General features: G+C 38.2%; 4 protein-coding genes across 5 annotated transcripts; 1 reads left to right on the top strand and 3 right to left on the bottom strand.

Annotated features, from left to right (window-relative positions):
- Positions 1-308: 308 nt before the first annotated feature.
- LOC105690678 (odorant receptor 4-like) lies at positions 309-3007 on the bottom strand. Of its 2 annotated transcripts, XM_048657612.1 has the most exons (7): positions 2733-3007; positions 2237-2656; positions 1761-2139; positions 1550-1649; positions 1235-1339; positions 999-1160; positions 309-938 (listed from the first exon to the last, which is right to left on the bottom strand). In XM_048657612.1, the coding sequence occupies exons 2-7, from the start codon at positions 2511-2513 to the stop codon at positions 879-881; spliced, it is 1083 nt and encodes a 360-aa protein (XP_048513569.1). In that variant the 5' UTR covers positions 2514-2656; positions 2733-3007; the 3' UTR covers positions 309-878. The 2 variants fall into 2 exon arrangements, with proteins under 2 accessions (XP_048513569.1, XP_012264120.2); XM_012408697.3 differs by having other exon boundaries at positions 2237-3007.
- A 7048-nt stretch (positions 3008-10055) lies between these two features.
- Positions 10056-14950, top strand: LOC105690686 (kelch-like protein 5). The gene is made up of 10 exons (XM_012408706.4): positions 10056-10548; positions 11124-11285; positions 11468-11781; positions 11978-12073; positions 12169-12361; positions 12441-12665; positions 12748-12910; positions 12992-13204; positions 13286-13457; positions 13530-14950. Exons 1-10 carry the CDS (start codon positions 10335-10337, stop codon positions 13605-13607), a joined length of 1830 nt encoding a protein of 609 aa, XP_012264129.2. The 5' UTR covers positions 10056-10334; the 3' UTR covers positions 13608-14950.
- A 20-nt stretch (positions 14951-14970) lies between these two features.
- LOC105690689 (cell division cycle protein 20 homolog) lies at positions 14971-19342 on the bottom strand. The gene is made up of 7 exons (XM_012408710.3): positions 18352-19342; positions 17944-18083; positions 17486-17580; positions 17112-17397; positions 16731-17028; positions 16318-16634; positions 14971-16225 (listed from the first exon to the last, which is right to left on the bottom strand). Exons 1-7 carry the CDS (start codon positions 18462-18464, stop codon positions 15897-15899), a joined length of 1578 nt encoding a protein of 525 aa, XP_012264133.1. The 5' UTR covers positions 18465-19342; the 3' UTR covers positions 14971-15896.
- A 129-nt stretch (positions 19343-19471) lies between these two features.
- Positions 19472-25462, bottom strand: LOC105690741. The gene is made up of 4 exons (XM_012408813.3): positions 25338-25462; positions 20996-25134; positions 20580-20861; positions 19472-20504 (listed from the first exon to the last, which is right to left on the bottom strand). The coding sequence occupies exons 2-4, from the start codon at positions 25120-25122 to the stop codon at positions 19901-19903; spliced, it is 5013 nt and encodes a 1670-aa protein (XP_012264236.2). The 5' UTR covers positions 25123-25134; positions 25338-25462; the 3' UTR covers positions 19472-19900.
- Positions 25463-25602: the final 140 nt, after the last annotated feature.

Here is a 25602-nt window from a genome sequence, read left to right on the forward strand (position 1 = left end):
AAATGTGTACGCACATTTAGGGTGGTCATTTTATGGGCGGTCCAATATTTGGAACGCAGAGTTACACGTGAAAAGAGAAAATTAAAATAAGCCGCGTCAGGATCAGGACCTTGGAAATAAAATTTACAACCGAAAATTTCATAATTGTTTTCCGGCGCGTACCGATATACCCCATGGGAAAAGCAAAGAGACGAGATGAGAAAAAAAGAAGGAGGAAAAACCAACTTCCGAGACGAAATGAAAAGGGTTAAAATTTGTAAACGTTGTAATAAAAGAAGAAGGAAGCATACAGATATGGTAATTGAGCTGTTCGTTGGATGTGGAGTTTTAAATTTTCCAACACACTTCGAGGTATGTGTACGGTATATATCGAAGAAGATGGGAAGCGTGGTTTTCTTCTTCCTTTTTCTTACCCGCAATGATATAACGGAGATGAGAGAAAAAAAAAGGAAAAAAAAAAAACGAAGGAAACCCGACTAATGGACCACTGGACCAGGAATTGACTCACCCGGCTCAGAGCCGCGCGATCTTAATCTCCAAAGTTTAGGACGCGATTGGTCCAGGCGGAGAGATATACGTATAGGGTGTTTTAATTCGAGCCCGTCAACTTCGAAATGCGGAAAACAATTGTTGCGCTTCCTTCCCATTTCGAGGGTGCGACAAATTTCTCTCTCCCTCTCATCTGCAGCCTATACAATGTCTCGTTATATTCTTCGTATTTTACAAAGGTTCTACAGTGATTTGTTATTTTTTCGATCTCTGGAGAGTCACGTGCCTCAGGATCGATAGTTTCGCGTCGTCCTTAATTCTAACCGATAGGATAGCGCTCCTTTGAATTTTCTTCGTTTCTTCAGCCCCCGTAGATTAGCAACAACGTTTTATTGCTCGTCCCGAATCCTCCTGAGGAACATGAAGTACGACGCTGAGCCCTGGACGACCTGAAATCGCAATAATTGCAGAATTGTCGAGAAAAAAAGGATCAATTAATTTTTACTCGCCCTCAGGTAAGTCGCTCGCGAAAGGGTGGCGAACTTTGCCACCGTCAGTCTGAGGGGCCTCTGCGATCTGACGATCACCAAGAGAATAGCTCGGTGCATCTCGATCGACGAATAGGAACCGTACCAGTCGCAAAAATATGCGGAATTAGCCAGCAATAAACTCTGCGAAATGTAGTAGGAAATTAAGGGGGTGAAACAAGATCGCTGCAAGCTTTTTTTTTTTCTCTCAAGCTCACCTCCTGCGTAACTTCGTCGCCACAGTTGCAGAATATAAAAAGCTGATACATCATCGCGGTCATCAAGGAGACCATAGAGAAAAATGGAAAACTCACCACAGGCACCTGGGGGACGTAGGAGAAAAAAAAAATAACGCAATGCGTAATTTCGACGTAATTGAATTTGAAAATTCTATGAATATATGATACGAATAATTGAAAATATCGAATATCATGTATATGTAAAAGACGTGAAACGAGTTATGGGCAAACGCATGATCGTAAAATTTACGTAAATTCGTCATTATTATCATCATCATTGTTATCGTCATTTACCGAGGTAATTTGAAAGAGGGGGAAACACATGATGACCAAATTGCAGAGAAATTGCAGCAATACCAACATGCTGAATATTCGTTCCATTTCATCCACCAGTCTGGGAGGGGGATGAAGAAAAAAATAATGAAACACATGAATAACATCGATAATAAAACGCATCGCAAGGAAACGAATAATAATTGTTATATCTAATTTTGATATTCTTCACCTCATTATGGCGTGATGATGTAAAACGCAGCGTTTTAAAATCGCGTACATTTCATCGGCCAGATTCTGTTCCTCGGGGGCAGCGCGGATCTTGAAACTCGAGGAACGATGGCGACGATCGTTCTTTTTAGATAATTTATCGTGGGCTATTTTCTTCATCGATATCAACGTACTTCTGAGCACTCTGAGTTGGGTTGCTATGTGGAGGAGAATGCTGCCGTACAACACGTCCGTGGTCACGATAACAGGACTCAGAGTCATCATGGAAATTCCCTGATAAGCGTACGCAATTTCGTGGCTCGGTGTCCGGTCGATATCGAAAGGAAAGTAACTCATGTACGGCAAAGTTCTTCGCTGTCCGCTCGCCCGATGAAAATTATCTGAAATTGTGAATACCGAGTTTTGGTGCAGCTGGAATTTAGCGCTAGTTTTTTTTCGCATCTCGTTTCCATTACCCGCCGAAGGAATCGCTCGCACCTGTTACGTTCGAATTTTCGTGTGTTTTCGACGATTTGCCGAAATCCGAGGACACGTAAAGCGGACAGAGGAGTCCGTTCATGACGACCGACGTACCGATGATGAAATATATCTTCAATAATCTTCGTGTGCGGAACACGCACTCGGATACCAATCTCTCTTCGTCTTCCGTTCTGTTCCCTGGTATTATTCGGAATATCCCAGCCTCGAAGGATTCGGTGACCTTCTTGATCTCTCTCGCCCTGATCAGGATCAAGGATATCTTCGAACAGGCCATCACGTGAACGATGGCGTAGCAAAGATTGTTTATAAAATCGTCAAAATTATCCCAGGAATAGTACAATTGGATTATTTCAAGTACGGTGAAGAGGTAGCCGAAGGCGAATAAAAATGCCGTTTGGTAGACGGTGTAAATCAGTTCTGAAAATCCGTTCGAATCGTAGGACCAGAGTCCGAAAAATCTCAATATTTTAACGTGTACCGAGAAATAGTTTACCGGTATTTCGTAACGACGATTTTTCGGATCGTCCATTACGGTATTTTATATTCACTGTATTTTATCGCTCCGTTCTGCGACGACTGTTGATCTTCCGAAGTCAGTTACGAAGCTCAGAGACGCCAGGACCTCTTTTCAACTTTTCCATGTGTTTACATGTAATCGTTCGAATCGAAACGTTATTTATAATTAATATCGAACTATCTTGTCCGGGCGTACAGAAGCAGTAGTTATAAAACGTTATAACGTGTAATCTTAAAATCTATAATAGTTTTCAACGACCTACGGGTAGCCATAACTAATATGGCGCTACGAAAGATAATACCTGTGATGTGGACGTTTTTCTTTCATTCCATTTTTTCCTCTTACTCTCCTACTGAAACACGATTATTATTTCTTCTTGACAAAACAATTGTTATACCAACCGTAAATTACACCCTTCATGTATGTACCTACGATATTTTTTCAATTCGAACGAAAATTCCTTCAAAACGAAAATTCTTCAACGTAAAATGAACAAGATCAAAAATCAAAAAAAAAAAATCAAAGCTTTCGATCGGCCATCGAAATTTTAAATCCCCGCAGTGCATAAGGTCCTGATGAAGTAGATTGACGTTCGTTTGTACCTATTGGGTACAGAATTTACTGTGGATCAATAAAAAACGATTCATCTCAATCGGCTTTCGCTTTGTGATTCCCTACGAAAAAAGAAAAATCAAAAAAAAAAAAAAAATCCACGCACTCACGAGATCCCATAATCCGGCACGTGTCACGATGATCGCCTGCATTCCACAAAAGAGCATTAAACGCATAATAATAATAGTAATAATAATAATGACAACGATAGTCCAACGGATGAGAAGTCCTTTCTTGAAACGCTGCATAGCTGCATACGATGTAGATGCTTTTACTACGGTGTAGATGGTGCATGGTATTAACATGTTCCAATAATTTGACAAATGTATACACAACTATGCATACCCGTGAGCATGTGAAGACGGTAGGTAAGTGAGATCCGTCTAGAAATCGTTTTGTAAATATATAATAGATAATAATAAAATACGTGTCGTTTCGACGTCGATTCTCGATCATCTTTGATTTTCTCCATTGAAATTCTAACCGAATATCATCCCCTCGTACGAGAGATTTTCTCTCTCTTCGTCTCCGTCTCCATCTCCGTGTCCTATTCTCTTTTTCTCTATTTTTTTCCTTCCTTCGTTATCGTCGCTCTCGGGCTCGATCAGTTCGCGGCGTAAGAAATTTTATTCGTCTTGTTCTCTCGATGAAATATCCTTCGCTTCAATAGGCAACTAATTCCGAAGGTAAAATATATGCAACCGGTTAATATATTCACTAGGTAAACTTAATTTTAATACACAGCGATAATAACAATGGTAGAAAAAAAGTAACGAGTGTCCACGTCCCCGATTGTAATTATAATATACAGGAGTTGGGTATCGCGCGGCGTCTGAAACAATATATAATGAAGAGAAAATTTTAATGAAAAAATAAATTCGTGTAAACCATAGAAAAATTAATTATCATATCCCGGCCTTCGCCGTGGCTGTGTAATGAAATTTTTTATTATTACTGCTTAGAAAAAGGCGAAAAAAAGGAAAAATAAACCCAGAAACGATCATCGTCGGACAATGATCGTTACTATTGGTGATTGAGAAACTTTTGAACGGGAAATAAGCGTGTGATGTGAATTGAATAAATTTCTCCATCGACCACGAGATCGAAAAATCATCAAGCGTCGATCGGATGTGCGACTAGTAAACGAGTCGAATATAATTGATGAAAATTTTCCAAACCCTCGTCGTTGTTTCTCGCTCAATATTCTCGACTTTTTGACGTATTTACTGACGGTGAGTCGCAGCGATTATTGATACGGCATTATAATATGCTCCAGTTTTTTTTTTTTTCAACATCTCGCTTTTGGTGATGTTTCAAGAACACATCCGGTTTCTTCAACCGCTTCTGCCTATGCTGCCGCTAAGCGACGTTCTGATATCACTTAGTTTTTTTAGTTTTTTTGTCTTCTCTCTTTCGAATTATACGAAGCAAACATGTATATAGCGACGTTATAGAGTACGAAATATAATATTACAGTACATAACACCGCGCAGAGCTATCTCTCCGGCCTAATTCGGCGCTGATTATTTTTCTAACCACCGCTTCGCTCCGTTCTAAAACGTACAACAATATTTCATACGTGTGTATATCTAACCATGAAAGACCTACTGCAAGTTGCGATGGTCAGATTTATTAAAACTTATCATCTCCGCATATGCGACGCATATACGTACGATACACGTGAAACGTTCGAACGATTTTTATTCTATTTTTCGCCGGGATTCGCTGCCCTTAATCGCCATTGAAATCGACAAATTTATTCCAGACGGTGAGCGGATGTAAGCGATGAAGTGTGAAAATTGTAATTCTCCATGAAAAGAATAGGGCGAAAAATGTGAAAGAAAAATCCTGGACAAAATGAGGGAAAAATAATGATCTGTCATCGTCTAGCTTTTCTTAATTCTGAGTTACGCGCACGTTTAACACCCCGTAGCTGCTGGGTTTCCGGTCGGAATAAATTTTCCAAACATTTGTAAAGTGATTATAACCGATTCAGATTCAACTAACGTTATATATTCATCTCTGTAAATACGGAGAGCAGAGTTTCGACTGTGTTAAAGAAATTCGTCGACATCCCAGTGCAGGGCTTTGAAATATGTATGCACAATATGCGTGCGTGAACGCATACTGTACGCGGATCGTGTGTGTCCATGTATTTCTATTATACCGTAAGACGAGAGGGAAACGCGCTTTTTTCTTCCTTTTTTTGTAGCATAAAGTTATGCGGGGTGGTTCTAGGTTTCGAACTTTTCAAAAACGAACCAAATTACGCCTAATTCGTTCGGCACCGCGATTCTGGATCCCGTAGATCGTACTTATATTTAAAATTTTCCGTTTACTCTTCACCAATAAAATCCACGCGGATGAATAAATAAATATCGCTGGCCAAGGCTGCGAGAGCCGCCCCCGCGAAAATCTTGGCTCTTGGATCAGGCGTTGGAAAATAAATCGGTGAAAAAAATTTCGACGCTGTACGAACTACCGCGAGCGACAGCTGCAGCTACCGAATTTCGATCTTGACTGCATTGATACGAAAGAGATCGAAAAAGGATGAAAAAAGAAACGAGATAGAGTACGAGAAAACGCTCCATGGCTAAGGCGGCCGGTATTTTTTCTTATTTTTTCTTGCGAGGTTAAAAAGAGCGAGCGCTCCGCGACTAGGAGGGAGGAGTTTGTAATTAAGTTGATTGCGTTGCTCGCCAACGTATATAAAGGAAATAAATTAGTTAGCTTGGCGCACCATCTAAACCAATTAACAAAAAATAAATAAATAAATCGAAAGAAAAAAGAAGTAAAATAGATCCCCCAGGACCTGCTGTTTGATTGATCGTACGTCAGTCCCGGAACGATCTACGGTCAATCAAATAGAAAATTTTTTTTCACTACATTTTCAAAGACCTTATTATTTAGGCATAATTTTATTATATCACAACTTATTCGGGCCACCTACGCGCGATCTACGCACGGGTAGGTGCCTTTTATTAATCTCATCCGCAGAGCGACTTTTACCACGAATTAATCAAACCTCCCCTTAGAGTCGAACTCGGAAAATTGATCGTTCTCGATTAATTTGAACGCAATTTAATTTTTTCTTTTTCTTCTCCTTCTTGTTCCGATTCCTCATGAATCATACGAGAGAGGGGAGAACAATTTTCGGAAGTAGTAGAGAATTAGATAGTCTGGAAAAAGAATATATACACTATACAAAAAAAAATGAGTGAGTCAGAATTGGCATGCGATGCACTGTGTATTATATCTGGGTGTAATAAATTATTGCAAGTGGAGCGTAAAATTCAAGATACAACGACCTTTGGTATATATATTTGTTTAAAATATTCTCCTACGCTTCGTGTGCGGATGATATTATTATACCTCGTGATAAACGATTTTTTTAAAAAATTCCCTCGAAAAGGTCAAAACGCGCAGCTTAATTTTCCACGCGGCGTCTGACGTCTTACTCATAGTTATACTTATAGTAGGTAAAGGCGTTGCACGTGCCTAATATTACGGTGTGAGAGCAAAAGCTGATTTGTTGACACAAGAACTTAGACGTGTAACGTTGACAATCTTGAAAGGGCAAACAGGTAATTAGGCTAATCATATAAAAACAAAGGTTCTATAACGAAGGGATTTGGTAGCGCGATCTATGAGATGAATGATCTTTATCTCACTTTAAGACAAAGAGAAACCAACGACGGTATAAAGTTGCTGCTGAAGAAATCTTGGCGAAAATTTAAAAGAGACGTCAAGAAAAAAAAAAAAAAAACAAACCCACGTACATTATCCGCGTGGGTCGATATCTTAATAATGAAAGTTTGGGGGCGATAAATCCAGGGTACATCCTTCTTCCTTTTACTCAAAATATAAGTATTATAATATAAAGAAGCGTGAGTGGTGCGAAATCCGCTAAAGAATTACAGGGAAATGAAGATTACACGCCCTCGTTTCTGGCGATGCCCCCGAGACGAGGGAGTGTAAAATTTCTATATGATGAATCGATCGCGAAGCGAGCATGAAATAGTTACAAAATTACAGGTCACAGAGAACGGTAATGTATGTAATCCTCTAGGACCCGCTAAAAGCTGATCTCGTGATCGTCACTCTCAAATGTGCAGTCGATCCCTCCGACAGCGGAAGGTGAGGATTAAAAAGAGGCCGAAAACACCTCAAGCTGCCCGTGCGGTATGGGGAGACGTTTCCTTTTTTCTTTTCCACCAAAGATCGCGAGGGTAAACCAGTTCGCAATTTTTACATCCTTTCCTTCTCTTCCATTTTATTTTTCTCTTCATTTTTGTTTTTTATTTAGTTAGTTGTTTTTTTCTACACGATAATGACGCGACGGTGATGATGATCGTGATAATCCAGATAACGAGGCCCAAATTTAGGACCCTGAGCGATGGATGTACGATTTTATACACGAGAATAACTTTATGTGGTACTTTCGAACTAATTTTAAAACGGTACGCGATCCGATCTTTCTAATCTTTATAGTTTATAATCTTATATATATACAAGTAGACGGCAAATATCAAATTACCTATAAAACCATTTTCGTTTCTATTTTATTTTGTATCTCGCAATTGGTTTTTTTCTTACGTTTTTTCTCTTCATTATACTGATCGCAGAAATATTATATATACACGAACATCGGGGATGACGAAAATTAGTGTTCTGATTCAGAATTTTATCTAATCTAAAATAAACCGGTAATTTTGTATAAATTAAAAAAACGTACATATACGCAGGTATACTACATGCATAGGTAATTCGATCGCGTGCCTGTCAATATATCCCAATCTCATCTATATAATTTGATTTCATTGAGTTATTTTAGTTTTTTTTTTTTTAATTTTTTTGTACCTTTTATTTATTTCTCGGAGAGTCGTTTTAAAAAGGTCGAACGTATATAAGAGTCGAAACTCAAGAGCTATTGGTTCGGTATGATAGAAAAAAATTTGATTGACCTATTCTGTGATCTATAATATACATATAATAATATAATACCCTCTTGAGCCGTAACATAATGGGGACTCCTCAAGTTCTCACCAAGTCATCCTTCTTCTTACTTTGATGTAACGTAAGTACGCACCCACCTATAATATACGTTTATATATATATATGTGTAGTTGAAAATAGTTTTTAACGCCTTGAAAATACGAGTAAAAAATCCCATAACGTCATCGATAGGAAACCCGTGGCGAAGAGGGCGGAGATGGTAAACGACGACTCTTGGTACGAAGAATCGTCGTCCAACGATGACCTAGAACCAGAAAGACGTAATCCCCGAAATGCGGAAGAGAATCTGACAAAAAAATAATTCGAATGTTCGATACAACTATGATACAACGCACGATTTTTTACTTACAATTCTTGTCAATTTATTATATACGGTTAGACCGCGATGCGCTGTAACGCGTGATAATTGACGATTAAAGAAAATATGTATACGTACGTGTAATTTTATACCTTTTTTTCGAAGGGTAATTCTTTAATCCTCAACGTGCATCAAGTGGATGAAACGCAGTCTCACATAGCGAGATTGAAAGACGAGGTTTAAAGACTTTGGTCCATGCGCCCCGCGATCAACTATTTCAAAGGATAATCAAGCTCGAATTATAAACGCTTATTTCTAACTCAACTGGTCATTCGTTATGCAAGAATTACGGCAACACGTTCTCATAGAGCTATATCTGTACAACATGCGCCCAAAGTATTCAAGGTTTAATCTCTTCTAATTGTTCGAATAATTATAACACATCTGAGAGTCTACATGGATGGACAAATATTGATAGAAAGTGAAGCTGCGAAACGATTTCTCAAGTTTTTTTTCTTTCTCTCCATTTATAATCCTGCACGGGCCGCGGTTTATACCTCCAAGTTTCGAACGCGGGGTCCTTCTTCTTCGGCCGGCGATCACCTTTGATTATTGAAATTCCAGCCCTTCGTTCGACGAGTCAAAAGCGCCCGTTTAAGTACACGTCGTATAAATAATGTACAAGGTGTTGGAATTAAATGGATAATTATAACTTAAGCGCGTTGCATGTTACAGCAACCGGAACACTTTTCATGCGCCGGATATTATAGGGCGTTCAAAAAGCGTCTCGATCGAAATTACAAGAGGTACGTTGCTTATTCAAGAACTAGGGAGCTCGTTTCGAATGCAACCAATTACTTCAATCGGCGTTAATAACACCTTGTAATATCACGAGGATCAAATTTACCTTCGTACAGAAATTCTAGCTAATGAGGCAGAGAAGGGCCTGGCATCACCCCTAGTCGGATGAATTTTGATTTTTAGTTTCCACGAAAGAAATTGAATATTAAAAAGCAATTCTCATCGTGAAAGAATATCCTTTCCTTTTATCGAGACGACAGGATTTCGATGTAATATTTGTGGAAATTATATCCAGTTAAAACACAAGTATTTGAATGCTTGACTTAAGGGATGAAGCATACTTCCCTTGATTCGAATAATGTGAAATCTCCCGGGCCGGACAGTTCACTTTCATCTCTTCTCTTCAGGCGCGAAAAAAGATCTCTGCAATATCTTCGTCCTCTGAAATTGTTTTTTTTACCAGAAGGGCGCACCCTTGTACGGGGGTATGCTAGAGATCTGGAGGTAATTTGGATAAGGGCGCCATCCAAGCGGAATGAGCTGGGAGCTTGGACCACCCAAAAGATGAAGAAAAAGATCAGTGGACTCACGACAGGGTAAAGACGAGAAGTGTCAAAAGTGCATTGTTTACATCTGGTGTGACAGTCGAATCTTTGGAGTAGATAGTGATCGTGAGAAATTACAGTAGATAGAAAGAAAAATCGGCGAGGAATGGGTGTATTGGGATAAAACAGTCGCCCTGATGCGAGTTCAGTAAAGATTTTGCTCGCGTTATAACAGTGCCGAGGTTTTTATTTGAATTTTTTTATTTCTCCTAATTAAACTCTACTGGTTCTCTTCACTCAAGAATCATGCCGACTGCACGACCAATTAAAGGTGAACCAGACGTCAGGTTTTCACAAAGAGAAGCCTCCACCAGCGAACACAGCATATCGAGCATGGCTTCAAATAACTCAATATGTGTCGATGAAAACTTTAAGGTTTCTAAACATGCAGAAAATAGTCTCAAAGTGATGGAAACGTACTTTCAACAACAGCAGCTGACTGATGTTATACTTGTTGCAGGTAGGAATCATATAAGATTTGTGAGAAGAGAAAAATTCAATTTTCAATTGTCGTTACATCTGAAATTGAAAACCATTAAAGTGTGGTGTGTAAGCAAGGGCAAAAACAAACTATGCTTGTCGACAAAAGGGAGATGAGATGTGTTGCTATTGAGTGTGTGTGAAAGAAAAGAACAGATAGATGGGGTATGAGACAAAGCAAATGATAAGTGTGTGAGAGAGAAAGACAATGACAAAGGGCCAAAGATGATTCAATATACATTGAGTAATAGAAGGCCCAAATGTGCAGAATAAATTCTGGCAGTCGATAGAAGTCATGAAAAATGCAATGGTATCAAAGGAAGTTCTCCTCTTCTTTGTCTCATTGTAAATTGTGATACCAAAGCCTTTTTCCTCTTCCATCTTTCCACATTCATCACAAAGAAAATTTCCCCCATTGTCACTTCCGTTTTCTGTATTTTCTAACTCTGTCTGAGAAATGAACTAGCTATTTTAAAACAAAGAAACAAAGAAGTTCCGGAGTTTCTTTGACCATATATACTTTTCCAATCAACACTTCTTTTGCTTATTTTTCAGGAACTAAACGTATACCGGCTCACCGTCTGGTGCTCAGCGCTGGTTCTGAATATTTTGCAGCAATGTTTACCAGCTCATTAAGAGAATCTGGTCAGAATGAAATAGAATTGATGGGTGTTGATGGAGATGCTCTATGGGCACTTGTGCAATATTGTTACACGGGTAATAACATAAAATTTTTTCATGCTTATTTACAACTTCTGTCACAACTTGAGTTGGAATATCTGGGTGTTGGAGGATTTTTTCACGTCTCAACTGCATAAATATGCCTTTGGAATGTTGTACTACCCAACTCTAATTAACCCAGAAAACTGAAGTACATTTCTGTTTTTGAAACTCCATAGGATGCATCGAGCTGCGAGAAGATAGTGTGGAAACTATGCTTGGAACAGCCTGTCTTCTTCAACTCAGCGCCGTTGTAAAAGCATGCTGTCATTTCCTCATAAAACAACTTCACCCTAGCAATTGTCTGGGTATAAGGATGTTCGCCGATACGCAAGGTTGTGCCCTCCTATTGAGTGTAGCTCATGCTTACACAATGGATCATTTCATGGAAGTCATAAGAAATCAGGAATTCTTGTCCCTTTCGGCTAACGAGGTTGCCAAATTATTGGAGTCAGAAGACGTCAATGTTCCATCTGAGGAAACCATTTTTCATGTGAGGTTTATGTAATTATAAATAACACTAAGAATGAACTAGGCTTCTAGAGTTCCAATTAACGATGCCTCATCCCTTAATTATCTCAATCAGCCCAAATTGGAGCAATTATTTTACGGGTAGAACTACCAGAAGACAGATTTGATATTTTAATTAACAGAGTAAGTAACTAGAACGTTCAATTTATTATAATCAGGCGTTGATGACGTGGCTGCAGCACGATTCAGAAAACCGTTCCAAGGATGCAAGCAAGTTGTTGAGTTACGTCAAGTTACCACTATTGTCACCTGCCGTAAGTCAAATCAGATTTACCTCATTCGGTTGTTCTTAATTTAGCCATCTACTTTTATCAAAATTGTAATAATAATTATTTTTTTCATACCGCAGTTCATAGCCGATCACATCGAAAGTAACGAGATATTCAAAGACCAAAGAGCCGCCCAAGACCTTGTCATGGAAGCCTTAAAGTACCATCTTTTACCTGAGCGAAGACCGCTACTGCAATCTGGTCGCACAAGGCCACGAAAAGCTACCGTAGGTTTACTGCTAGCTGTGGGAGGAATGGACGCAAACAACAAAGGTATTAATCTTACTGTAAATACGATTGATGAGTGATAATTTCCTCTCCAAACATTCCTGATTTTTCACCCTTTGATCAGGTGCTACATCTATCGATGCGTTCTCATTGAGAGACAGTGCCTGGAGTCACTTGGTAGACATAAACGGACGACGATTACAATTTGGTGCAGCTGTGGTTGAAAAAAAATTATTAGTTGTTGGTGGAAGAGAGGGCTTAAAGACATTGAACACTGTGGAATGTTTTGAATTCTCTAGTCAAATATGGAATACCTTGCCACCGATGAACACTCACCGACATGGATTAGGTAGGACGTTTTTTTTTGTGTGAGAAAACCTTCGTCGATTTCGCATATGTTTCCAATAATATCATTCTCATTTCTGTCTCAGGTGTCGCTGTTTTGGAGGGGCCTCTATACGCAGTAGGTGGCCATGATGGCTGGAGTTTTTTAAACACTGTAGAGCGATGGGACCCAGCTGCTCGTCAATGGAGCTATGTCGCTCCAATGTCTACCCAACGGTCTACGGTTGGTGTGGCAGTGCTTAACAACAAGTGAGTTTTGATCAACTGACGCTACCAAAGACTTGGAAATATAAGACAAATTTCACTTTTTTCTTCCATTTTGTTCCACAGATTGTACGCGGTGGGTGGCAGAGACGGTAGCTCATGCTTGAGAACTGTAGAGTGCTACGATCCGCATACAAATAAATGGACATCTTGTGCTCCAATGTCTCAAAAACGCGGAGGGGTTGGCGTAGGCGTTGTCAATGGTTACTTGTACGCACTCGGAGGCCACGATGCCTCAGCCAGCAACCCCAGTGCGAGTAGATTCGATTGCGTTGAACGGTAAGAATAAAGAGAGGCTCGGAAAATTTGCACTTTGGCCACCTCGGTTCACAAATGCTTAAAAACTTTTTTTTAAATTAGATACGATCCGAAAACGGATACCTGGACTATGGTAGCACCTATGAGTGCGGCAAGGGATGCTGTTGGGGTTTGCGTACTAGGTGACAGACTTTTAGCTGTCGGTGGATACGACGGTCAACAATATTTGACTCTCGTCGAGGCCTACGATCCTCATCTAAATAAATGGCAAGAGGTAGATATGCGATTTTCAATTTTTTATCTTATTCAATGGAACAGTTTTAAGTCTGAATGTTTATATTTCTAGGTAGCGCCTTTGAAGATGGGCAGGGCAGGACCTTGCGTTGTCGTAAAAAATTCAATCGGTAAACCTCAGAGTGTTTGAGAGATGAGTATGACCAAATATCTGTCGGTGAGTCGTTTGAATGAATAATAAAATTAGAATAATTATATAAAACAGTATTTAAAAGCGAAGTTAATTTAGAGAAAGTACCTAACATGGTCCCAACATAGCTTTAAACCGATTTCATGTAACTCTGATCTAGTTGATAACTGCCAAGAGTTTCGATTCTTTATCAATGATCGATCGATTGATCAAATTGTTTTATGAACTCTAACTGTAGGTCATTCGAAAAATGTATTTTAGTACTACAGGAGAAATCCCTCGATGCAACTATACAGCACTGCCTCTCAAAAATAATGGTGGTATCATAGAAATTGCAAATGGGATTAAACTTCATGCGCGTTGTGATTTTAATATAGAAAACCATGACTATTTTTAACATTAACATCACCAACCATAATTCTCTTGAAAATAGACTATAGATCAGCTACAATAACAGCCTAAAAAATCATCACGATCAACCATCAAAATAAATGTTTGATTTTTTATAAATCCTCAAGCTGGATTATTAGAATAAGTTGTTTTAAGACTATTCTTTTTGTTTTTGTCTTCAATCTGCTTTGTTTCTTGTTATAAACTAACGTATTACCTAAAACTACTAGTTCAAAATCAGCTGCATCTTTTATGAAAGTTTTTGTTTCTATCGTATGCATAAAATTATTAGTCTTTTCGAATGATTGGAAAATTTCAATATTAAATTTACTGATTACGATAAAAATAATTAGACAAGATTTGGAATCGGCTTTTATAGCTCAACTAATATAAAATTCACTCCAAAGTCTAGTTTAACAATGAAATCCTCACAAAATACCTAAAACTGCGGATAAAAAAGGAATACAAGGAAACTAGCCTTATTAATGTACGCGATTCATTTCTGCACGAGGGCTTGGATCAATTAGCTCCCCCTCATGGTTGAAATAATATTTTATAAATAAGTCTAATTGTTAACTAATTTTTTCATGGTGGTTCTATGTGTATGTCGATTTGTACGGTGACTTTTTTATATATTTTTCATACTACGCTTTAATTTTTATACAATGATTTATTTCAATTTACTTGTGACAAAAAAAATTCTATCCAGTGATTGGCTCTTAAGCCTGTAAATTTTCAGTATTGTGTTGATTTGAAATTCGTAGAACATTAATTATTTATCTGTTATTTACACAAAGACCAAACACATTCCTATTCGTTGTCCTTAGTCCTTGTGTAGCGAGTGGAAAAAAATTAGATAAACTGTGTCAATCAATGTGCTCTCCTTTGAACAAGTATTTAGACATAACATGTATTCCCGATTATTGGATTTTTAATAAATATTTTTTATTCGTCATGCGTTTATTATTTATTCTTTCTCCGATTACCTATGCAGACATATCTGAGCATGCAACAATACGTGTACAACTTGACAGGTGAAATTAAAAACTTAATTTTCGTATCAGGAATTCAATTGAATTTTATTAATAGTTCTCACTTATCCTATTTACCCCTACGAACATGATTTTCAATACCCATTGATAATTCCAGTGAACTAAAACACAATTTGGAAATATATCCGCTACTTATAGCCGGATGGACCAGTCGTCGTCAGTGATGTTAATAAATTTAGATCAACGATAATAAAAAGCTATAATTACTGGCATAAACGATTGTGGCAACATTTTTTCGTTTAATTTTTAGGTGTACGAATCGTACTGTCATCGTCAAAACACTAGGATTGATGAAAAATCTCGAGCTTGATCCAAAGACTACTGACAAGCTCGTGTTATTTTTCATAATTAAGTAGTAACTATGATGTGAACACGGTAACAAATGAAGGATAGTAATTATTTTATAGTCAAAACGTAGATAACAGCATAAAAAAATACTTATTTTGTACTTAAATCCTTCGGTTGAAGGTACGTTAAACAACATTAAAAGGACTACCTATATCGTAATAGCCATGTTAAAGCGCCAAGTCAATGTACAGAAACACTTATGAGTTACGGCATAGAGCACATAGTCGATTGAAATTCATACGTATAATAAAGTGAAATAGAAACAACCGATTGAGAATACTGCGATCTTGAACATTACTGTTGTCATTATGACTCGCCGACATTGAATAAAAATTGTAGAAGTCTTTATTCTCTAAAATTAATCTCCGCCGCTACAAGCTAAAGTACAGTAGGCACTTATTTATACATAAACATGTACGATCGCACGAATTAAAAAAAATAAAATAAATTAAAAAAGTCAATTCATTCTAAATACGATATAATCCGGGGCAACCAGATTTTATCGGATAGATTGTTTAAGTCTAGATGCTACAGATTTGACTTCAGTTACCTCTTTTTTCTTGTGGGGATCAGGCTGGAAACATTTCCATAGTCTCAAAGTTTCGTCGGCTCCTGCGCTGAGGACTGTCGTACCATCGGGTGACATTGCCAAATGCAACACTCTGCTAGAGTGGCCTGTCAATTCTGCCACTTTAGTCATACCTGGGTATTTCCATATTGTCAATTGATTTTGCGCATAGCCATGTCCAGATACTATTTCCTTGTACGTCGTCGACCACAACAACGAGCAGACTTGAGATTTTGTATCAATTGTATTCAGACAAGCTCCTGTTTGTGAAAAAAAAACGAATCAAATGTTAGAAGATCAAAACAAGAATGAGTCAGCTGGCACTTTGAAATCGACTCACGAGTCTACGTACCTGTATTACAATTCCAGAAACGTATTGTTCGGTCCGCAGTCCCACCGCCACTGGCCAAAATATTGTGTTGCCAAGGACACCAAGCTAGCGCCTTGATCGCAGCTTGGTGCTGATTCAGGGAATAAATTGGCTGGGTATGAGAATGACTTTGGCCGGTAACAGCGGACCAAATCATCAGCATATTATCATTAGCTCCGCTAGCTAAGTACTTCCCATCCGGAGACCATTTCAAACCGCAGACTTCTTGATTGTGTGCATTTATGGTAGCAATCATGTGATCTCGCTGTCTGACATCGTGGTGGACGATTTGTCCAGTCCTAGAGAATATTTACACAGTTTTGTTCAATGAAAAGGATCCAGTCAAACGACAATCTGTTGGTCACTTTGTATATCTTCTTAAAAATTATTCATACCTGCTTCCGCTGGATAATATGTGAGAATTCCAGGCTAGGGAACCAACTCGAGATGCGTGTCCATTCATCACTCGGACCCTCTTCATTTGACTGCAATCCCAAAGTTCCGTATTTCCAGTAGTTGTTCCTACAGCAAGGAATGGTCCTTCTTGTATCCATCCTACTGAGCAAACGTAATCCGATCCTTCTAATTCTAGAAGACGTTCTATAGTCCCTGTGCCTGCATTCCATAGATATACATTTGGTCCTAACGCTACAGCCAACAGGTTTGAGGAAGACCAGTCAATAGGATTGAGATCTGTAATTAAAAGAAAAATATTAAACATCACGATATCTAAATTCAGTTTGGTACAGTATTAGGACTGATGGAAATCAGCTTACAAAAGTCGTCGACGATTTCAGGTGCATCCAAAATTCTGTCTGGGGCTTGAGGAATGTATCTTGTCGAAGCTTTGACACTGGCAGGTGTCTTTGTCTGACTATAGACTACTCTGAGTGGATTTTGGTAACCTTCCGGTGGCGCAGGAGCTTTGTTTTGGTAGGAAAGAACCCTCATGTTATTTATATCACCTCCATGTAAATTCTCTCCTATTAGGCGCTGCATTTCCCTTTTTGAAGGGCTGAGTGCCTCCACTTTGTCCGCATCGTCAGCATTTTGTTGCTGAAGCTTAGAGAGGTAAATAAAATCATTACTCAAACTATCATTATATTATACCATACTTATAGTCACTCAAGTTAATAATAAGATCATTTACCTTATAATGGCCCAGATCAAAGTTGGTTGTCGACCGCGAAGGAATGAATCTATCACCTCCATTAGGTGTCTTTGCAGGAGTTGTTGATGAGCGACCTGTCACCAAAATCAGGTTCAACAATTCAGCCACTACACACAGACAACACACACATCTATGTTATCGTCACGCAATACAATCATACTTGACAATGGACAAGATCAATGCCAATAAGTGAATGTTAAGTCTTTGTTAAAGGTTACAACATAGAACAGGGTAAAAGCTTTAAATATACAGTGAAAAATAGTGCTGGTCTTAGGATTGATCATAAATTGCTGAAAAAATGCCTGAAATATGAAAACAAGGGTGCCGAGAACAAGTAAAACTAATCGTTAAAATAATTACCTACTACACATTCATTCAACGTTCATCCCAAAACTAAAAGAATACAGTTCTATTATGATCCCTAATTATGTACTTACTCGGAGATTTTTTGCATGTTTTTGCTGGTGTTTTCTTGCCACGTGAATCAACCCATTTAGTAGGAGTTTTACTGGTGCCTGTGGTATTGATGAATGATCCACTCATAACTTTCCGTGAAGAATTGAGACTCATGTTTATGCTGTAAATTTAAAAGATACTAAATCGTTATGGATAGTTATAAAGATAGAGATGATTATACATAACTCAAATCAGTAACAAGAGAAAGTGAAGAAGAGTGCGTGGTCATTGAGAAATAAGGATTAAAAACAATTGGCGAAGAAAAAGCTGCAATAATTTAACAGTAACTTGGAAACCACAGGCTTTCAGAATGCTCTACAGGTGATCTGGTATGCGGTGATCAGGTCCAACACCATAAATTATTAAAAATTATTGGGCCAAGCAAATACCTTGCGTTTGAAGCTTCAAGACGTTTTTTCTGCCACCTCGGAACAGGACCTTTTATTGCTTCATCCATGCGGGTCAAACTGTTCAACTCTTTCATATATTTCAAGTGGGACATGGTACGGTGAGTGATTTGTTAATAAAATATGTGATAGTCCTACAAAAGCACCACCTTGTTTCCTTTAGCTATTTAGTTAGAGATAACAGTAGAAATGTTACAGGCAGTGGTATACGTTGATTTTAATTCAACATTCTCAACTCCATGAATCGTTTGCAAATTGGTGTTCACTTTATGCAGACGTTTTTGCCGATCTTCTAATGCAGGTATTCGTCGTGATTAGGTAGAATTAATAAAATATTTTAAGATTTCCTGATGAAGGGTCGATTATTTAGCTTGTGAAATTGAGAACTCTCCAATTATTGCCTTTATAAAGTTTGCTTTTATATCACAGGGAAATAGCATCCGCGATCCATTTAAACTGTCAACAAAACACCACAGTAACCGAAAATGACCGTTGGGATTTAAACGAACTTCTCGAGTGTTCTCCTGTAGGCGGCTCTGCCGGATTTTTATAGCGAATAAATCACCCCCAGAAACGAAATATTAGAACCCCATTGGTCGTATGAGTAGAAGGAATTTAGAGGGGATTTAACAATGGTTTTTACAATGGGGTGAAAAAGGGAACGATGACCACTGACCTGCCCATGAATGCTTTGCATGAATAATCTTTTTAATCTGTCGCCACTGACTTTTAGCAGCTCGCAATTTGGCGTTCGTTCTGACTCATTACCGGAGTAATTGTTTAGGGGAAATGTTTTTCTCAACCATTAAAATAAAACGTACGGGGGAAAATTGCCATGCAGTCTTTGCCCTGTGGTCTTTGCATGTTTTTCACTAAATTCAAGGGTGACTAACTCGAGACCCACAGGCTCCAGACGTAATTTTGGGATAGATTTACACCGAAATTATCAGAAAACAACTTTTCTATTACATTATTTAGAATTAGGATAATTGCAAAGATTATTTCTACCTCTCTGTCCTTCAGTCTAAGTTATTCTTCATTACCACATTCAAGGATTTTAATAAAACCTTTACAAATTTCATAGGAATTAATAAGATACCGATTGTTACAAAAAATAATCGCTTTTATTTAGTCCAACTCTTTGACATTCTTAGCCATTTTATTCACGATTCAACATATTTCTATACCGATCAACAGAAGGGGAAGCAATTAAACGTATGAAATGATAATCTTTATTCATTGACAATACTATACAGCCTATACGAATGCCAAATGAAATAAGAGAATAGTACGAGATTGGTTCCCTTTTTTCTGTTGCTACGAATATGTTGATATTAATACAAAAAACGAAAAGAAGTCATGAATTGGTAAGGCAATAAAACGTACAAATCTCTTAATCTTAACATAGTATTTATAAAGTTTTGTGGAATATCAAATTAGATTTGTGACTATTTAAACTGTTTTTCAGGGTTCGATATTTTTTGTTAACTAGATGTTGCAAATTCTTTTATCAACATCACAAAGAAATTACTCACTGCTTGAATTTTGAAAGATTCATCTCCTCGTCCAGTATTGCTTGCTCTAAAGTTTCATTCAGTGCTGTAATTTTTGTTTTTTGTATACCAATGCCGAATTCCAACTTCTTAGACATGCTGTGTACCGTCAACACTTGGTCCTGAGTATCTTTACAAAATTCAGCTAAGCTATCGTTCGGGTTATAAAAACTATGTGTATCTAAATCCTCATCTCCATCGCCCGATAAACGGGGTCGTTTTCTAAATGGCTCACCTATCACAATTTCTCTTTTCTCATCGTTCTCTGTGACTGATTCTTTTTGAGAAATATACTCCAATAACACGTTAGACTTGAACCACCATGGCAACGTACGAAAATGTTTAACATGGTTTTTGTTGTATATAACTCTCAACTTCTTGTCAAGCAGCTGGATCTTTATTTTCAAAATCTCCAGAAGCAAATCTATAAAATTAGGCTTTCTGGAGTCGTCTGACATCAGAAACAAAGCACTTGTAATTCGGCTAGTAACAGCCCTGCTGTCCGTAGTAGGTAATGCTTCAAGGCAATAGCTATTTATGGCAATGTCAAGTTCGCAGAGATTTCCTGTGGGCCATTCGTGTCTAAAAACAAAACCAAATACATATTAAATTCGCCGTTGGTTGCGGTAGCCATTTGACTCAGTCTGGGATTCTTACTTCCATTCTGGTAGAAGAAAGCTGCTCAAAATTTTTTCAAACAACGATCTATTTGTCTCCTGTTTCCATGCATCGTTAAAATACTCATAGGTACAAGGCAGGTTGACTTTGTCATTCAAAAATACTTTGAACTCTCCTGGAAAATCTGTGTATTGTAGGGATTCCTGATCCAAAAATATATCCATCAAATGTGTGACGGCCTCGTTGTGTAAGTTTATTATCAAAACAGGATCATCTAAGCCATCAGCCAGATGTTTATTGAAATTTGAATGTCCATGTATCCTAGAAATATGAATAATGCATAGATTAGGAAAAATTTTAAAACACTCAGCTCAATTAGCTGAAAGTTGGGAGTAATTAGCATGACCGGAGTTGGTAATGAGGGGATAAATTAGCAAAGAATACCAATATTTTACCTCAGCCATAATTCTTGCGTTAGGCAAGTACCCAACACCTGGTCTAGATAATCCATTTCGAGAGGCACAGGAGGTGATTTATTTGTCGTTAGCCAAAGTATAGCGCTTTGAGTCAATCTTAGTATCTGATTTCTACCCATTTCTTTTTCGAATGCAACTGTGTACTCCGATACGTAGCCAGATTCCAATAAAATTTCCAGATCTAGTTCCAATTCAACATTTTCTGGCACTAAATGATCCTCGCCTAGGAATACAATCGCTATTGGTATAGGCATAAGCTTAGATCTTGATAAAATTGTTCGAGATAAACGCTGCTTGACTGCATGAAGGTCCTCTGAAGTAGAAGCAATAAGAAGAAGGCCATCAGTTCCAACTAAATTATGCTCGTTAATAATCCCTTCAAAGTGTCTGATGCAAATTGACAAAGTCTCATATGGGTTTGGCTGATAAATCTTCATTATTGGCTCTTGGGTATAATCTTCAGGACTCAAATAAGTGTTCATTGTCTTCTTGTGCTGCCATAGAACTACTTTGTTCATTAAATCTGGCCACGAGATAGCAAGCTTCCAGAATATTTTGGGCATAATTTCGTTTTCAGATGATTTAATGTTTTCCTTGATTCCGGCATATATTATAATTTCAACTGGCGCGAGGTTGTCATCCAGAGGCTCCGATTCGTTATGTGATCTTTTCCTGCACATATTCCGAATCACTAAATTCTGCTGTGGATGGTATAACAGCTTAGCACATTCACTGACAGTGCGACTTTGCAACCAAACCGGTGTATCGTTCAGAGCGTCTCGTTGTCGTCTTCTTTTAGTCACATTTCGCCGCCAGCGTTTGTAGTATTTTCTGACTAGTCTTTGTTTAATTCTTTCAAATATTTCGTTCAGCTGTTTCTGAATATGCATCTCTTCTCTCACAAGCTCTTTACATACTTCTTGTACTACTTGATTCACGAACGAGTTTGTGAGGCTCTCACTCAATGAATTGCACATTTCCATGTGATCTATTTCTTCTTCAACTACTGAGACGCATATTTCTTTGACAACTTCAGCTTCCAACTCATCTACGATCTTCCTTGATTTTTCTTCTATCATTTTCGATCTTTTTTGACGTTCTAGTTCTTGTAATTTTAGTTCTTCTACTTCCAGCTGCTTCCTTAGCTCTTCTAACTTCTGCCTGTTTGATTCTGTCCCAATTTTTTCTTGTTTCTTTCTGTCTTCATCATTTTTTATGTCAGCCCCAACATTTGGTACAGCCACGCTTTTGTTTCCAAATATTGTTGCTCCTTCTATAGGTTTTGAAAATATATGCTGATAGGTATTTCCTGAGAAGATACTCTTATTCAATGCCATACCGAACGGCGAAGCATCTTGAAGTTTAGATGGTTCCATGTGTTGTTGAAAGACTTTAGTTTTTTCACTTGTTGATATTTTGTTCACATTTGTATTTGTTGTCGAAAATATTCCTGAATTTTCAATCTGAGCTCCAAAGATGGACTTCAACTTTTTATCCGGTTCTGCATCATTACTTGATTTTACATCAACCGTTGGAAGCTTGGTGCCAAATGGCTGAGCAGTTCTGTCTGTACCTCCAAAAAATTTGTTACTGTTTTGTTTGTTGAATACACTCGATGGTTTTATAGACGTTGACTGTTCTTTTGAAAATGCAGGAAACAAGGGCATCGAGGACTTTAAATTTTTATTGGGAACATCACCACAGCCAGAAGATTCGATCTTTGGTCCTGCGATGAATGTTTGGCTAGGTTTCTTTGCAACAGAATCGGTTTGATCCTTAATTTCAGACTGTGGTTTGAGCCTTGCCAATGGCTTTGATGAATCTTCTTCCAAAAGCTCATAGGGATCAGTTTCATCCGATACAGACTTATTTTTGGTATTCATCCCTTGATCTTGCACACTTATGGCATCCAATGTCAAGTACCCATTGGCATTAAAGCTATCGTGAGGCACATGAGTCTTGTAGGTCTTCTCTAGTGTTTCACCACCAGCAATGCACTGTCCAACAGTCAAGCCTTGTATGACCCGTTTTGATTCAACGATATGAATTGCTCTTCCTTGTTCCACCAAGGAAATTGGTTGATTAAAGCTTTCCCTGTTAAATATGATGTGCATTTCGTCATTTGATATTGAAAGTCCAACTTGTTCACAGAAATAAACAGCCTCGTTTTCATCTTCGAATCCAAGAATGTCAATCAGTTCATAAAGTGGAAATTGAGTGGACGGGATTCTACAGTAAGCTTTAACCATAACAGACAAAGCTTTGACTCTGACCTGATTGAAATACCGCAATAAAATGCAAGCGTTTAGGTAGGTCGTCTTTCTCACAAGCTTAAAAAACTTTGAAAAGTTGTGCGACTCTATTGAAGAGTACACTTCAATAGCAAATCTGACTTCTGGCGATTTCTGTATATCAGGAGGTAATTTTTGTAAGTCCCACATGAAATTGCCGTCATGTAAATTGAGTAGAATAATGTAGCCCCGGAATTCTGCCTCATTCTTGCAAACCATTCCCTTGATTCTCAGATCATGGTACATGTACTTTAATGTCTGCAGACATTTGGTTAAGTTTTCAGAATTGATTTTTTTGTCAAAGACTGAGGGCTCTTCTGCACACAAGCGTTCTGAGCAGAAAATATGAAATCTAGCACACTGTTCGACCAACTCTACACTGTCCATGCAGCAGAGTTCTTGCTGAGTTATGTCCTTCCGTATTCCTCTTGTTCTGTCCCATAGAAAATGAAACCAGTCACCTAAGTTTGTTCCTTCTACCATGCACATGTTCATTATCTCATGTACCAAGTAGCTCATAGTCATTTTAAGTGATCCAACAGGCCTTAGCTCGTGGGCCAAAGGTTCTTCTTGGTCAGCCGAAGATCTGGAATACTGTTTTACAGCTATCGCATGGTTGATCCTGTATTCTTTTCCTTCCATTTGTTCAAAGACTGCTACTTGTCTCTGAGATTCACGCATCAGACGTTCTTTCTCTGGGCACATATCAGGGCAGGTACCTTTGGTGATTTTGGCTGCAGCCAAAGTATATGATTTTACTTGTTTCAATCTCATGAACTTATCCCGAGCTTCTAATATTTTGTACTTGTCTTCCGAGGTGGTAGCAGGCTGCCTAATAATACTTAATAGTTCTTCAGCGGTAGCTTTAGGCACAATTGCTTGAATTTGAGTATCAGTTTCCATCTTCTCTGATTTTATAACTTTAGCTGGTGGCTTCTCATACTTTGTAGTCTCTTTGGAGACCAGGGCTTTAGGTTTTTTACGACTTTGCTTAGCTTCTGTCGACGACACTTGACCTTGTGCAGTACCACCAAAGCAGTTGTACTCCAAACCCACCATTGCCGCCAATTCAGCATTGATATCATCATCATCTGCTGTAATAAAGTTCCTTACCGCATCTCTGCTGGATTCTTTTTTAACGTGAGATTTGGCCCCTGTTTCGGAACTGGTCCAATGTACATCAAATTTTTCCCCCATGTACTGACCAGATTTGTAGTAAGCGATGTTTGCGGCATCTTTATTAGCGTAGTATATTGTAACGATTGCTTTACGAGGTCTGGGTACAATTTTCAAGATTGGTCCAAACGTTGAAAAATATTCTTTTGCAACAGTTTTTGTTAAAAGCTGCTTCGGTACGTTTGTGCAGGTGATAGAATTATTCACATCTATTTTGAGGGTGCTTCGGGACTTTGAGTGTTTTTTAAGCTGCTCATAGTCCTGCAGCAACTTATCTCTACCTTCTGACTCATGCAACGTTGAAGAAAAAGAGTTCTTCGGTGGCTGGTAGATTTTCCTGGCTATTCTAGGCCTGAGTAGTTTATCGTTATCTTCACTTTGAGGACTTTGCTGATTTTGCTCTTGAGAATTAGTTGGTTGGGATATAGTTGCCGGAGCAGCAAAAGTGAATGTAGTTTCTGGAACGTTTCGTTGGGAAAAAACGTGATCAGAATTTGCACCAAAGTCTATCACTCTCTCAGGGTTTGACACAAAACTTGGGGTAGCAAATATAAAATTTTTTGAGATAATATCATTCCACGAATTGTCATCCGCTTCTTTCTCCAGCTCAAACTCTTGGTCTTCATTTTCTTTCAACATTTTGACAGTTTTCTGAAAAAGTTCAAAGTAGACTTGATGTCACTCTCAATACAAAAAGGTTATATGTAAAAATGAATTCGGTTAGGGCGCGAGTCTAATAAGACGATTGTCACGACATAGAATTTTCAACTTTTGCTGAGGTCTGACATTCATCTTAAATCACTCAATTTTTCAAAAATTACAAACAATCATTAAACAAAAGTAATAATTGTTACATTTTAATGCCCACGCTAGTTCGATCTACTTTATTGTCGACAACAGATCACGATGAACTTTCCGTAGTGCGATTTCGCGCCATACTTCATCTAAATTAGCGGAGATTTGTCGTCTGCTTTTGGTCTGCTTTGTATTCGTATCTTACCCAGTTTTTTATAGGCGAATAAATTCCTCATCACCTTATTAATCATTATAATTGAAAAATATAACTCAACCTACAACCCCTTTGAGTAGCATCTACCTGTATTATTTGGCTGAGATAAT

Source organism: Athalia rosae, chromosome 6 (genome assembly GCF_917208135.1).
Source record: "Athalia rosae chromosome 6, iyAthRosa1.1, whole genome shotgun sequence".
Taxonomy (NCBI): Eukaryota; Metazoa; Arthropoda; class Insecta; order Hymenoptera; family Athaliidae; genus Athalia; species Athalia rosae.

What these genes read in the sequence shown, in the direction of transcription:
- LOC105690678 (XM_012408697.3), bottom strand. Translation starts at nt 2,768, where the DNA reads ATGGACGATCCGAAAAATCGTCGTTACGAAATACCGGTAAACTATTTC. An exon ending in CGAAAATTCGAACGTAACAG is followed by an intron (nt 2,140 to 2,236) that starts GTGCGAGCGATT and finishes TCACAATTTCAG; the next exon opens with ATAATTTTCATCGGGCGAGC. An exon ending in CATCATCACGCCATAATGAG is followed by an intron (nt 1,650 to 1,760) that starts GTGAAGAATATC and finishes TCCCCCTCCCAG; the next exon opens with ACTGGTGGATGAAATGGAAC.
- LOC105690686 (XM_012408706.4), top strand. Translation starts at nt 10,335, where the DNA reads ATGCCGACTGCACGACCAATTAAAGGTGAACCAGACGTCAGGTTTTCA. An exon ending in CACTCACCGACATGGATTAG is followed by an intron (nt 12,666 to 12,747) that starts GTAGGACGTTTT and finishes TTTCTGTCTCAG; the next exon opens with GTGTCGCTGTTTTGGAGGGG. An exon ending in GTGGCAGTGCTTAACAACAA is followed by an intron (nt 12,911 to 12,991) that starts GTGAGTTTTGAT and finishes TTTGTTCCACAG; the next exon opens with ATTGTACGCGGTGGGTGGCA.
- LOC105690689 (XM_012408710.3), bottom strand. Translation starts at nt 18,464, where the DNA reads ATGTCCCACTTGAAATATATGAAAGAGTTGAACAGTTTGACCCGCATG. An exon ending in TGAAATCGTCGACGACTTTT is followed by an intron (nt 17,029 to 17,111) that starts GTAAGCTGATTT and finishes TTTTAATTACAG; the next exon opens with ATCTCAATCCTATTGACTGG. An exon ending in TTTCTGGAATTGTAATACAG is followed by an intron (nt 16,226 to 16,317) that starts GTACGTAGACTC and finishes TTTCACAAACAG; the next exon opens with GAGCTTGTCTGAATACAATT.
- LOC105690741 (XM_012408813.3), bottom strand. Translation starts at nt 25,122, where the DNA reads ATGTTGAAAGAAAATGAAGACCAAGAGTTTGAGCTGGAGAAAGAAGCG. An exon ending in ACGCAAGAATTATGGCTGAG is followed by an intron (nt 20,862 to 20,995) that starts GTAAAATATTGG and finishes TCATATTTCTAG; the next exon opens with GATACATGGACATTCAAATT. An exon ending in TTTCTTCTACCAGAATGGAA is followed by an intron (nt 20,505 to 20,579) that starts GTAAGAATCCCA and finishes TTTTGTTTTTAG; the next exon opens with ACACGAATGGCCCACAGGAA.